The sequence below is a fragment of the Morus notabilis genome, unplaced genomic scaffold (genome assembly GCF_000414095.1).
Source record: "Morus notabilis unplaced genomic scaffold, ASM41409v2 Scaffold5919, whole genome shotgun sequence".
NCBI lineage: Eukaryota > Viridiplantae > Streptophyta > Magnoliopsida > Rosales > Moraceae > Morus > Morus notabilis.
The window spans coordinates 10,639-25,000 of NW_010366096.1; the positions used below are offsets into that span (position 1 = coordinate 10,639).

At 34.9% G+C, this 14,362-nt stretch overlaps 2 protein-coding genes across 3 annotated transcripts; one reads left to right on the forward strand and one right to left on the reverse strand.

The window, feature by feature from the left end:
• Positions 1-8,307: 8,307 nt before the first annotated feature.
• Positions 8,308-10,881, forward strand: LOC21384723 (malate dehydrogenase, glyoxysomal). Of its 2 annotated transcripts, none has more exons than XM_024173013.1 (9): positions 8,308-8,711; positions 8,848-9,063; positions 9,191-9,505; positions 9,705-9,794; positions 9,902-9,985; positions 10,152-10,187; positions 10,291-10,396; positions 10,472-10,566; positions 10,650-10,731. In XM_024173013.1, the coding sequence occupies exons 1-8, from the start codon at positions 8,457-8,459 to the stop codon at positions 10,516-10,518; spliced, it is 1,149 nt and encodes a 382-aa protein (XP_024028781.1). In that variant the 5' UTR covers positions 8,308-8,456; the 3' UTR covers positions 10,519-10,566; positions 10,650-10,731. The 2 variants fall into 2 exon arrangements, with proteins under 2 accessions (XP_024028781.1, XP_010107638.2); XM_010109336.2 differs by having other exon boundaries at positions 8,310-8,711; positions 10,291-10,380; positions 10,650-10,881.
• Positions 10,882-10,958: 77 nt separating this feature from the next.
• On the reverse strand, positions 10,959-13,623 carry LOC21384724. Its single transcript, XM_010109337.2, has 3 exons — positions 13,376-13,623; positions 12,927-13,277; positions 10,959-12,233 (listed from the first exon to the last, which is right to left on the reverse strand). Exons 1-3 carry the CDS (start codon positions 13,499-13,501, stop codon positions 11,409-11,411), a joined length of 1,302 nt encoding a protein of 433 aa, XP_010107639.1. The 5' UTR covers positions 13,502-13,623; the 3' UTR covers positions 10,959-11,408.
• Positions 13,624-14,362: the final 739 nt, after the last annotated feature.

The window sequence follows — 14,362 nt, forward strand, 5'->3', positions numbered from 1 at the left end:
TAGATACGTGCAGATGGATATATTTTTTCTTTGATTCAGCTGCAACAAATTATAAGTGTAAAAAGATCAACAGAAACATAAAAGACACAAGGAACTGATATCACAGTTCGGTGCGCATACCTACATCTGCGGGGCTACGCCCAAACAGTGAACAATCCACTAAGATCAAAGGATTACAAACACTAATCAGACTTATACACCCAAAGACTCCCTCCTTGATGTTGTCGCCGCTGTGTATAATCTTTTAGATACTTTGTCCAGCGAGTACCGCTCGTCTTTGAAGGCTTTCTCCCAAAAGCAATATGTTTTCCTCCTGAAAAATCACCTTTTTCTATTTTCTCTTAAAGAACATCAAAGCAGCTCTTTCTGCATAATATTTTCACACTCAAAAGCCATACTACGTTCATGGCTGCAAACCAAATATATACACCTCAAATTGGTCTATAATCTCATCTATTATTTCACCAAAATCACCATAAATAAAGCAACTTCTCTTCTAAAGATTCTTCCCATACATAGAGCCCATCAATTAGCCACCAAAAGTCAACCAAATCAGCTCCATAAACTTATTTCTTTTTATTGAGAAAATCATCTCAAATCCGGTACAAATAGCCAAAAATAGAGTCACTATAGTAGTCCACAATCTTACTAATTTTATTGTTAAATTTACAACATTTTACCAATAAATTTACCAACTAATAGTACTAACAAAAGAAAAACTTTAGAGATCCTTTAGACCTTAAAAAAGTTAGAATTTGCTTTTGAATACTTTCTCTATTTCCTTTCTTATAAAATGAAGAAGAGAGGCCAGTATTCAGTGTAACAAAGGTTGTTAAAATGATCTGAATTGCTAAAAAACTGCATAACTTTAATGGTGCAGATCGATTAAAAGTGGTTGATTAAAAATTTTATACGCATGTTATTCTGCCCATATAACACACGAGAATGACAATATGGAAAAGAACATCCCAGACGCCAAAGTCAAACGTGATGGACTTGAATTTCATACTCGAAACTTTTTGTGCAAAATTCAGTGCATCCCGATTTAGTCTTCATTTTTCTTTTTATATTTTTATTTCTAAAAAAGAAGAGACGAGGATTTATGTTTTTACATGATTTAAGTTGTATACGTGAAAAGAATAGTATAATTAAAAATTTAATTTAATTTTTTTAAAAATACTATAATAATATTATTTATAGTGTGTTTAATTGATAAATTTATATCATAATTTAAATCATAATTCATAATTTACTATAATATTTTTTTTTTTAAAAATATACATAAATTAAAAATAATTTTAAATATATTAACCAAACGCTCATTATTTGAGTTGAGTTATAATACATCAAGCTCACAGTCAGAAATTCTTATAAAAATATAGTCCAGAGTCAAACCAAGACCTAATGCTGTGGGCCCACAGTTCAACAACTCAATGGACTATTATTAGTTTGTGAGGAAGCAGAGTGGGAAAGAGAAGAAAAATAAAGGAGAAAAATCTTGCATGCAGATTTGTATGTCTAATCATTCTCCAATAACTTGTTTGGCCTTTAGGAAATTTCAATTGGCCTTAGCCCTACATAAACTTCTGGTTGTTTTGCCCTCTGTAGTAGTATTCCAATATCTTTTATATTGGGTTTGTGGAGAAGATGACTTCAGTTTGCAAGATGTGCTTAATCGGTTACTTGTAAGTGGGAAGTTCTACAGTGCCGAGAGTAAACTTTGGGATTTTAATGATGAGGAACCGTTTGTTTCATCCGTTCTAGTTGAGAGCTTAAATTAAAAAGTAAATTTATATGAGAGAAAACATTATATATATAAAAAATTGAATTGTGATTCGATCTAGTGAAGTAAACGGAGCCTGAATATTCGATTAAATTATGCATTTCAATCACAACCCTTAAAACAAAAAATAAACAAAATAAAAATTTACCTCAAATTTAGACCAAAATCAAAGACTTTTACAAAGCTAAGTAAATTCTAAACTACATACGAACTAAATTTTAGTGATAAAGTTACAAAAACTCATTAAAAAAAACATAACAAAATAAGAAATTAAAGTAATAAATAACATATATACAAAAAAAAGTTTTGAAAACATTAAAAAAAAAGTAAATGTAAATTTCTCCTCTTGTATATGTAAGAATTATGTGGCCCACATAATAAAATAAAAGCATATTAATATTATTTATTTAATGGTTTAATAATTATCTTAATGCTAAAATTTTATTGGTTATGATGGGTTACAACTCTTATGAAGAAATGTGTGCTTGATAGAAGACACTATTTCATTGTCTATAAAATGAGAGTTAGTCTTCTCTCTACCTAATAATTTGTATATTTTCTCTCCATCAGAAAAATACATTAAAGATTATAGAGGGTCTAGAGAGAGAAACTTAGATTCTACTTCTCCTTCAAATTCTCTGTGCAAGTGATCTTTTCAAATCAAAGTAATGAGTCAAAATACGCTTATAATTATAATTATGTGAGAATCATGATGTTCTAAGATCTTTAGATATTATAGATCTAAAATTTACATGTGGTATCAGAGCAATTAGGTTTTTAGAACTCATAACTTTCCTTTAGAATTATTTCTCCAATTATGCATGAACCCTAGAATTTTGGTAACCAATGAAACTTCTTCCGCTGCAACTAAAACAATTTTGATATTCTGGGTTTTTTTTGCTATTTTTGCAGTAATTATTTAATTAATTTTCAATTTTCGAAGCAACTAAAACAATTTTGATATTCTGGGTTTTTTTTTGCTATTTTTGCAGTAATTATTTAATTAATTTTCAATTTTCGAATTATCATGTACGTAATTTAAAAATTCCTATCGAATTACTGCAATTTTTCCTCGTAGATTGCAATATCTATGATTGATTATTTTGGGCATATATATTCGTCAATTATGTCGTACAATTTCGTTTGCTTTGAAAATCTTTATGCACATAATAATTTGATGACCATTCACACTGCGTCAAATTTAAACATATATATATATATTGATGGCATATATATTTTGAATGGCTATGAAGTTTGATAAGAGAACTTTTGTTCTTTATATTTATATATATATATATATAAGATTATATAAGAAAAATCGCCAAGCATGTATGGTATAAGAATAAAAGGTTTTATGTATATGAATGGTATTACTATGCTTTACGGCAATTTACTTGACTGGGCATAACTTGATTGCACAAGATGTTTAATTGTGCTTGATTGTTTCAGTGGTTAAATATTTTAGGTTTGATAGTCTGTGACGTGAAATTAAGAAAGTTTTCGTTTCTATTTTGGAAAATTACATAATTGTGTTTTGTTAGTCACTAAAGTGGCCAAATTTAATAAGTAATTTTCAAATTAAGAAACAACATTCAATGACTCATGAATTTTGATGCTTCTAATTGAAATGACGTTATGTTATTTACTGATTATGGGTTATTGAATTTCATCTATTATAAGAACTTAGGAATCACCCAAAGGTCGATTAATATTTCTATAATTGATGAAAATAACTGTTGGTAATTATTATGTCCAAGAAGCCTGGAAAGTGCTCTAAAACGAAGCCTGGAAAGAAAAAGAATGAAAGGTTTGCATAACTTGAATGAGTCAACTCAGGCTTATCAAATCCACAAGAAGGAACACAACATTAAGTGCTGTGTTTGCAACAAAAAAGGACACTTAAAGAAAGATCGCCAGAAACGAAAGGCTTGGTTCGAAAAGAAAGGTAAGCCTTGTGCCTTAGTATGTTTCGAATCAAATTTAACTGAAGTTCCTTATAACACTTGGTAGATTGATTCGGGTTTAACTACTCATATTTCCAACACCATAAAGGGATTCCTTTCTATCCAAACCATAAAAATAAATGAAAGCTTTATTTTTATGGGAAATCGAGATAAAGCTCCAGTGGAAGACATTGGCACTTATCGCTTAATTTTAGATACTGAAAATTATCTTGACTTGTACCAAACTCTTTATATACCTACATTTTCTTGCAATTTAATTTCTTTACCAAAACTTGATGTAGCAGGATTTTATTGTAAGTTTGGATCTATATCATTTAGTTTATATAAAGATAATAAGTTTAATGGTTTTGGAATCCTTTATGATGGTTTATATAAGCTGAAGCTTGATACTGATTTTGCTGAAACTTTGTTAACCATGCATCAAAATGTTAGAACTAACGGAGTTTAGTTGATGAAAACTCTGCTTACTTGTGGCATAAATGTTTGGGTCACATATCCCAAGAAAGGATAGAGAGATTAGTAAAGAATGAAATTCTTCCGAGTTTAAATTTTACTGATCTCGAAGTGTGCATTGATTGCATTAAAGGAAAGCAAACCAACCACACTAAGAAAGGGGCCACAAAAAGTACACAGCTTCTTGAAATCATACACACCGACATATGTGGACCTTTCGATACTCCATCTTTTGGTGGAGAAAAGTATTTTATCACTTTTATCGATAATTTTTCACGTTATGGCTATCTTTATCTATTGCATGAAAAATCTCAATCTGTTGAAGCTCTTGAGATATTCATTAATGAGGTTGAGAGGCAATTAGATAAAAAGGTGAAAATTGTAAGGTCAGATAGAGGTGGTGAATACTATGGAAAGTATGATGAGATAGGATAATGTCTAGGTCCATTTGCTAAATTCCTAGAAAAATGAGGCATATGTGCGCAATACACTATGCCAGGTACACCACAATAAAATGGTGTAGCAGAAAGGCATAACCGTACATTAATGGATATGGTTAGGAGTATGTTAAGTTACTCATCTTTACCCTTGTCTTTGTGGATGCATGCATTAAAGACCGCCATGTATATTCTAAATAGGGTTCCTAGTAAAGCAGTTCTGAAAACTCCTTTTGAGATATGAACAGGAAGGAAACCTAGTTTACGACACCTGCATGTTTGGGGTTGCCCTGTTGAAGTTAAGATTTATAATTCACATGAAAAGAAATTGGATTTTAAGACAACCAGTGGTTATTTCATTGGTTATCCTGAAAAATTCAAAGGGTATAGATTTTATTGTCCTACCCATAGTACGAGAATGTTAGAATCTGGAAATGCTACGTTCATTGAAAGTGGTCAAATTAGTGGGAGTGGAGAACCACGTAATGTGGTCATTAATGAAATTAGGGTAGAAGTACCTTTACTTGTAAATTTTAAAGTTGTTCCTGCCATTGTTGTACAGTCTAACAATGTTCAAGAACGACAAGTGAGTGACCCATCACTACATGATGTTGTCCTTGATAAACCTATAGTAGTTAAACCACAAGGGATAACATTAAGAAAATCTCAAAGAGAAAGATAATCTGCTATTCCTGATGATTATGTGGTTTATCTACAAGATTCAGAAATTGACTTGGAAATCGATAATGGCTCGATTTTAGATCCAGTTTCATTTTCACAAGCCATGGAAAGTATCGATTCTGCTAAGTGGTTTAATGCCATGGAAGATGAGTTAAAATCTATGGATCAAAATCAAGTTTGGGACCTTATTGAGTTGCCTGAAGGTTATAAGAAAGTCAGGTGTAAATGGGTTTTTAAGACCAAACACTACTCAAAAGGCAACATCGAACGATACAAGGCTAGACTTGTTGCCAATGATTTTACTTAGAAAGAAGGCATTGACTACAAAAAGACTTTTTCTCCAGTCTCTAAGAAAGATTCACTCAGAATTATTATGGCATTGGTGGCTCATTTCAATTTAGAGTTACACTAAATGGATGTGAAAACTGCCTTTCTTAATGGGAATTTAGAAGAAGAGGTCTATATGGACCAACTTGAAGACTTTTTCAAGTAAAGGAAAGGAGCACATGGTGTGTAAATTAAAGAAGTCAATATATAGACTTAAACAAGCTTCCCAACAATGGTATCTTAAGTTTAACGATATCATTACTTCTTTTGGTTTTAAAGAAAACACCGTTGATCGGTATATATACATGAAGGTCAGTGAGAGTAAATTTATTTTCTTAGTCCTATATGTTGATGATATTTTACTTGTTGCTAATGATCTTTGGTTTATTACATGAAACTAAGAAATTTCTCTCTAAGAACTTTGAAATGAAAGACATGGGCGAGGCAACTTATGTGATAGGAATTGAAATATTTCGTGATAGATCACAAGGAATTTTAGGGTTGTCTCAGAAAGGCTATATTAACAAAGTTTTAGAGAAATTTAAGATGGACAAATGTTCAGCATGTATAGTTCTGATTCAGAAGGGAGACAAATTTAGCCATATGCAATGTCCAAAGAATGAATTGGAACGAGCGCAGATGAGAAACATTCCTTATGCATCTGTCATTGGGAGCTTGTTGTATGCTTAAACTTACACTAGACCCGACATTAGTTTTGTTGTTGGGATGTTACGCAGGTATCAAAGTAACCCAAGAATAGATCATTGGAAAGCTGCAAAGAAAGTTCTCAAGTACTTGCAAGGAACAAAGGATGCTTACTTATAGAAGATGTGATCATCTAGAAGTGGGCGGTTAGTCAGATTCAGATTTTGCCGAATGGCTGATAGTAGAAAATCTACATTTGGTTATATGTTCCTCTTGGCCAGCGGAGCAATCTCATGGAAGAGTGCGAAGTAGTCTGTCATTGTTGCATCCACCATAGAGGCTGAGTTCGTGGCGTGCTTTGAGGCCACAAGTCATGATTTATGGCTGTGAAATTTTATTTCAGGACTTGGGGTTGTTGACAGTATAGCCAGGCCACTGAAAATTTATTGTGATAGTGCCGCGGCAGTCTTCTTTGTCAAAAACGATAAGTATTCAGATAGTCCGAAACATATGGATATTAAGTACTTAGTCGTCAAGTAAGAAGTTCAGGAACGTAGAGTGTCAGTTAAACAAATTAGTACCAATCTTATGATTGCAGATCCTTTAACAAAAGGATTATCACCCAAAACATTTAATGAACATGTTGAAAGAATGGGTGTTATTAGACGTCATTAATGTTATTGTATTATGTTTGTTTTGTTTAATGATATTACACTATGAGCTCACTTTTGTTCCCAGTATATCTTGTTTTCAATGTTGTATACATGATTGTTATAGATAAATGTTTGACAGGATAGTCTTAACGTAGATATTAAAGTGGACATTATTATACCTCTCAAGTATGAATCATTTTAAATAGAGGTCTAATGTTGTAGCACATGGAAGGGAGTGTGTTGATTTAGTAATGCACAACCGTCATGGCTCACATTATATTTTCTGTTTAATTATGATATTACGTGGTAGTCAATTAAAGGAAAATTGTTAGTATAACATACTTGTGCACATTATTGTTCTACTATTAAACTATGTCAGGAATATTATATGGGCCAAGTGGGAGAATGTAAGAATTATGTGGCCCACATAATAAAATAAAATCCTATTAATATTATTTATTTAATGGTTTAATAATTATCTTAATACTAAAATCCTATTGGCCATGACGAGTTACAACTCTTATGAAGGGGTGTGTGCTTGATGGAAGACACTAATTCATGGTCTATAAATATAAGAGTCTAGTCCTCTCTCTACTTAATAATTTGTATATCTTCTTTCCATCAGAAAAATACATTAAAGATTACAGAGGATCTAGAGAGAGAAACTTAGATTTTACTTCTCTTTCAAATTCTCTATGCAAGTGATCTTTTCAAATCAAAGCAATGAGTTAAGGTATGCTTATAATTATAATTCTGTGAGAATCATGATGTTCTAAGATCTTTAGATATTATAGATCTAAAGTTTACAGTATATTTCTAATAGCTTCAGCCTTCAATCTTCTTTGCATGATCACACCTTATTTTTTCTCAAGCATTATTTCCCTAAATAAGCATATGCAAACACACCATTTACCTCACCATCTTTGGTTGTTTCTTCCTTGATAAGTTGTATGTCGTCCAAAGAGATATAATAAGCTTAATTTTTCAAAGCTATAATATTCTTTTGGTTGATATTGGCGTTCGAGTTTGACACCAATTTCCATACTGTATATATTGTAGTAGTTAGTGAACTGATACCAACAACACTAAATACTTTCCTTCACGTTTTACAAGGGGTGTATGCTATGGGGTAATCCTCCCCGCAGAAGATCTTCCTTTTACACGTGTTTTAATCCACCCCCAAGTTATCATCTGAATAATCCAGGAATCCCCAGCTACGCAATTGTTGCCACGTGTCTCTTTCAAGCATTTTTGTTTGTAGCCATATAAAATTGGGACCCCTGTGAACATCACTAGATCACACCAATCAATGTAACGAATGGCTCACATCTTGGCCCTTAATCAAATTCCAAAAAAACAAGAAATTTTGGCAAATGGAGTGAAGTTCATAGTTAAAACTATGAGAACCACAACCAAAAAATGAGATAGGATAAGCGTCTTTTTTTGAATTTTTAGTTTCCACACAAAAAAAAATATTCCAACGATTAGGTCAATTTATAGCCTCCACCTCCTCATGTATGACACTTTTTTTTCTTATTATCTCCTTATTTTTCTTTTAAGGGATTTATCTCTTTGTTTTCCCCCTCAAAAAGATTCAATTCTGTTCACTTATTTATATACATTTCATGCGGTTTTTTATATCCTTTGCACTACATCATATCACCCTTATTCTCCCACCTCCCATTCTCTGAAGAAAACACAAAAAATGGAACAAACCAATCAACGCATTGCAAAGATCTCAGCTCATCTTTACCCTTCAAATTCCCAGGTTTGTTTCCCTTTTCGTTTTGTGATTTGAACTAAACATGGTAGAGTATTTCATGGCTTACTTTTGGACACACACACACACACACATATATATATATATATATATATATATATTCTTCTTTGTGGTGCAAAAATAGATGGAAGAGAGTTTTGGGGTGAGAAGAGCAAACTGCAGAGCCAAAGGTGGGGCTCCAGGCTTCAAAGTTGCCATTCTGGGTGCTGCTGGAGGGATTGGCCAGCCTCTAGCAATGCTTATGAAAATAAACCCATTGGTTTCAGTTCTTCATCTCTACGATGTTGTTAATTCTCCTGGTGTCACTGCTGATATCAGTCACATGGATACTGGTGCTGTGGTAATAATATATATGTATATAAATATCTTCTTTTATTTAAGAACCGCTTTTCTGTTTTTTGCTTAAAAAGTTCAATATTTTTAGGTAAAAAAAAAAAAAAAATTGATTATTTTTTATTTCTTTTTAGGTGAGAGGTTTTCTGGGGCAGGCACAGCTTGAGAATGCTCTGACAGGAATGGACCTTGTGATCATACCTGCTGGTGTGCCAAGGAAGCCTGGGATGACAAGGGATGATCTTTTCAACATCAATGCTGGGATTGTTAGAACTCTTTGTGAAGGAATTGCAAAGAGCTGCCCCGGAGCTGTTGTCAACTTGATCAGTAATCCAGTCAATTCCACCGTGCCAATTGCGGCCGAGGTTTTGAAGAAAGCCGGAACTTATGATCCAAAGAGACTCTTGGGAGTGACGATGCTCGATGTCGTCAGAGCAAATACTTTTGTTGTAAGAAGACGATTTTTTGTGTCTATTTTTTTTTTTTGGCTTTTTTCCCACTATGGTGGAAGATAATTAGTCTGCCATGCTGCTGAGGAATGTTTGGAAATTGATTATGTGACTGACAAACATTGCCGCGTCCTTAAAAATGTTACTTAAAAGACATTTCATGGCGTTCTTTTTCGGGTTTTTCATGATTTCATTGCAGGCAGAAGTTCTGGGACTTGATCCAAGGGATGTTGATGTGCCAGTTGTTGGTGGTCATGCAGGAGTGACAATCTTGCCTCTTCTGTCACAGGTTTCAATATTTTTAGGTCTTTCTGTTTTTTTTTTCCCTCTTATAAACACAAAAATAGAAAAACTTGGCCTTGAGAAGTCACTGGTAAAATACCTTTCCGGTCTCAGGTCAAGCCTCCCTCCGCCTTTACCCCCGACGAAGTAGAATACCTGACAAACCGCATTCAGAACGGTGGAACAGAAGTTGTTGAGGTAAGTCAATCAATCTGTTTAGATTTGATATTGCAGCTTGGTATCATGTATTCTGTAAATTTAGCTGCCAAGCATAAAACGTCTGCTTGACAGTGTTCTATTTGCATATAATTCCAAAATACGTAAACATGAGTTAAAAGAGAGAAATTATTCTCATTTGTTGCAGGCAAAAGCTGGGGCTGGCTCTGCAACACTGTCAATGGTAAGCTACTAATTGCTCCAAATGCTACATCATGTATTGAGTACTAAACTTTGGACTGTAATTGGAGGGTAATGTGAATCTTACAACTACGAATCATCTGCAGGCATACGCAGCTGTTAAATTTGCAGATGCATGTCTTCGAGGATTGAGAGGAGATGCCGGTGTTGTGGAATGCGCTTTTGTGGCTTCCGAGGTACTCGTCGTCCAAGGTTTATTATGCAGCATTTTCATGATATCAGTAGTTCTAAACTTCTAATGATTGAGCATAATTGTTCTAATGACAGGTGACGGAGCTTCCTTTCTTTGCATCCAAGGTTCGGCTCGGCCGTAATGGAGCTGAGGAAGTCTTTCAACTTGGGCCTCTAAATGAATACGAGAGGTAGAAAAACAACTTTTGTTCGTGTTAAGATAATGGATAATCTATGTATATATTTAAACTGTTTACCTTATATGTCTTAACAGGGTTGGACTGGAGAAAGCGAAAAAGGAGTTAGCAGCAAGTATTCAAAAGGGAATATCATTCGTCAGGAAATAAAGGAATATGCAGAGAGAACGCTTGTTCTGTAATTTTATCTGATAGTGAGTAGTTTCCTGTTGTATTTAAGACCACATGGAAGAAAATGAACCTTTCATATGATCAAATGGCTTATTTCAGCACCAGATAATCTACATCATCAATGCATCATTGGGATAAGTTAAGATGAAAAGTTACATTAAAGATGTCTAAGAAAGAATAAAGGAGTTTCTTACTCCAAATTCTAAATAATTTATGGAAGTGTGAATTCTTTGTTCTATACCATTAATCCATTGAGCTGTTGGACATTCATTTCTCCTGCCTAATGAGAACTGCAAAAGGGGTTTTTCAAATAAAAGTGAAACCATATAATATCTCACTCAACTACTAATCTTGTCACTCTTTTGGAATATAACTATTATACTGGTTTCTTCTATGAAAAAAATATACATAAGGTCCTCCCAGAATTGGAATTCAACCAACCATGAGAAGGATGAAATTAACTCCCACTAGTTCAGGCGAAAATGGAGCCTTCCACAATGAAGTCCCCAAGTGTTACAGTTTCATTCTATAAGGTGTATGCCATCATTCATCACGTATAATCTAATTTCTGAAAGGAAAAAAAAATCGCTCACACATACACACCCTTTATCTTTACATTTCATTCCAGTGACCTGGAGAAAAAAACAAAAACTTCTACCCATAATTTACTGGGTGAAGGGGTTTGAAGGAGGGTGAAAGATAGGAGTCTTTGACATGGTCACGTTCCCCATAAGCAAGTTAGGCGCCACGGTATCCTCCACAAGAACGGGCTTAACCGGCACTACTTTCTCTGGCACAACCTTCTCACCATCTACCTTAGCAAGAACCTCAAAATGCATCTTTACTGACTCGGGCTTTGTCCGCCACTCGGGAAAACCTTCCCACTCAACACCATCCCCTTCCTTCAACTTCTTCTCTACTGCAAAACCAATCTTCACGAATGTCTGAGCTGATACATCTGCTTTCAACAGCTTGAAGGAGCCTTTCTTGTGAGCCTTAGAACCCAGAACGGAAGCGAGCAGTGTTTCAAAACCAATCAAGTTCGAGTTGGAGCCGTTGATGGAAACAAGAGGCCATAGAGTGGTGAACTGACTTGGACTCAAAAGGGAACTTGCTTCGTCCTTGAGATCAAGAGAGGAAAGGGCCTCAATAACTTTGGTTTTAGATGGTGAGGACAGCTCCACAAGACCTGGCGCGAGGCGCTTAAGCTTGAGCCTGTTACTAGAAGAGGGTGATGATGACGAGGGGGCTGTTATAGAGGTTGGGCCAACAATGCGGAGTGAGAGCAGTGGGGTGCTTTGAGTGCGAGAAGCATGGTGCAGCCATTCAGCGAGGGTGAGCAGACCAGATGCAAAAGCATTGTCAGTTCGGTTTAGAGGCAGCGGCAGATCAAGTGGGTGGCGCAAGCTAACTGATCTCGCACCCTTCACCGTAACCACAGCACCTTCTGCTAATATTACTTTCTTCAACACACCAGCATCCACATCATGCTGCAGGTTTGAATTTGGTCCGATAGTCAGCGCCATTATAAATTAAAACCCCAAAAGAAAATAAAGAGAATCGTGTCTAGATTCGTATCACAATGGATAAAAGCATGTTCAACACCTCTAATAAAAGTTTAGAAATCCCTGTTTTTGGAGATCAGGGTTGCAGATCACAAATCAAGCCATCTTAAAATGGAGAATTACAAAATCCTCGATATTTCCAATCCTAAATGTTTGAATCAATTATTTAAGACCAAACCACTTACCACCCCAGAATCTAATACGAAAGCCTAAATTCCAAAAGGGATCATTTCCACAAGCCACACAGGATCTTCCAAATCCAGACCTTGGGGTTTCAAAAAAATCTGATAATTTTTGCGTGATTTCAGAAGCCTATTTAGGGGCTGGAATTCAAATGATCTCCGTCCCAATTGAAAATCCAAAAACTACTTTAAGATGTTCTTATGATCGTTATCCCATTCTCAGGAATCCTAACTAATTCATCCAAACATTGACAGACAAAAAATAATCGGGACCCTACACACTATGAATATTACAAAATCACCTCCTAAAACTCTGGCAACCAAAAAAAAAAAAACTACTACTACTACTAACAGAATGACTTATGAGAGAATCAAAAGCGTCCAAATTTCAAGTCTAATCCAATTCCTATGAGATCAATTCATCAAAAACACTTACGGGAAGAGAGATCCTCATATCCCTGGCGTCCTGAATCCAAAGCTCCATCGGCCCAGCGAGCTGAAACGGAGCCAAAACTGGCGGCAAACTACTCTCCAATCTGCTCTTCTCAACTATCCCCTTCTCATCGCCAGGTCCATCCGGTTCCTCCATCCGAAATATCGGCAAATCGGCATAATCCCACCTGTTAATGTCCTCCAAAAGCTTGAAAGGAAGCACCTTATTGTCGACCTCAACGTGGAATTCGTACGCCACCGAATACCCCACCCGCGCATCTCTTATATCAAAACCAGAAATCTTGAGGTCATCGGCTTGAAGCCCTAACGACTTCACCGTCGCTTCCTTCAAATCCTGAATTCAAAATCAAAACCAAAAAATTTACAGATTAAATAACGCTAAAGAAATGAATCGAAAGATTGTGAAAGAAATTGCATTTTGTGATTACTTACGGAAATAGCTTTGGGATATGGAGGGCTGAAATTAGGGGTGGAAATTAGAGCCCGAGAAGAGAACGGAGATTGCGAAACCACGGTAAGCAAAAGCAACACTCGTGAATAAAACGACGAGATCGCCATTGTTGAAGATGGAGAAGTTGCGGAGAGGATTTCAGGAGAATTGTTGGTTTTGTCTGATTATTTGAATTACGGACAAAGACGGTGAAGATAAAAGGTTGGCGATTCTAGGAAAATACTCGTTTGGGGAGAGAGAAAAAAATCTGAGGAAAAAGGAAGGAAAGTTCTGGACGAGTGGTGGAGAATCTAGTAAGGTGATGACGTGGAGGAAATAGCCAATTGGAAGTGAGGGAATGATGCGGAAGGTTGGTCTGATTGGCTGGGATCTGTCACTTCTTGGAGGTTTGATGACGTGGAGGCGGTGTTAGTTATAGGCTTAGGTTAAATTGCAAAATTGGTCCCCGAACTATTTATAAAGTTGTGAACTTGTCCTTATTCTTTTTTTCTTTTTTTTTGAGAAGTCTCTATAAAATTGAAATTTGAAATGATAATACGGTGACGGCCGATTATTTTAAAAATGTCATCTCCACTTTATGAGGTCTTTTTATTGAAAGGAAAAACGACAAAGTTAAGTTTACTGATAACGACATTTGTCTTTTATTTGAAAACGACATATCGTTTATGTGAATAGTTTTCTTACGGTGTGTGTTTAGAAGGACAAAAAAGAGAGAGGACAGAAAAGAAAAGAGAGAGGAAAGAAGAATAATTTTGCAGAAGAAAATGGAATTTTTGGTTGTTTGGTAGAGGGAAAATGAGAAAGAAAAGAAAATAAAAATTTACGTGGTCCACTAATTTTAATCCTTTTAACTTTAGAAAGAAAAGAGGAGGGAAAAAATTTAACAAAAAATGAGATGTAAAATAACAATTTTAACATTTACCATTCATCATATTTTTATTTATATTAGGGTATTATTATAAAATATT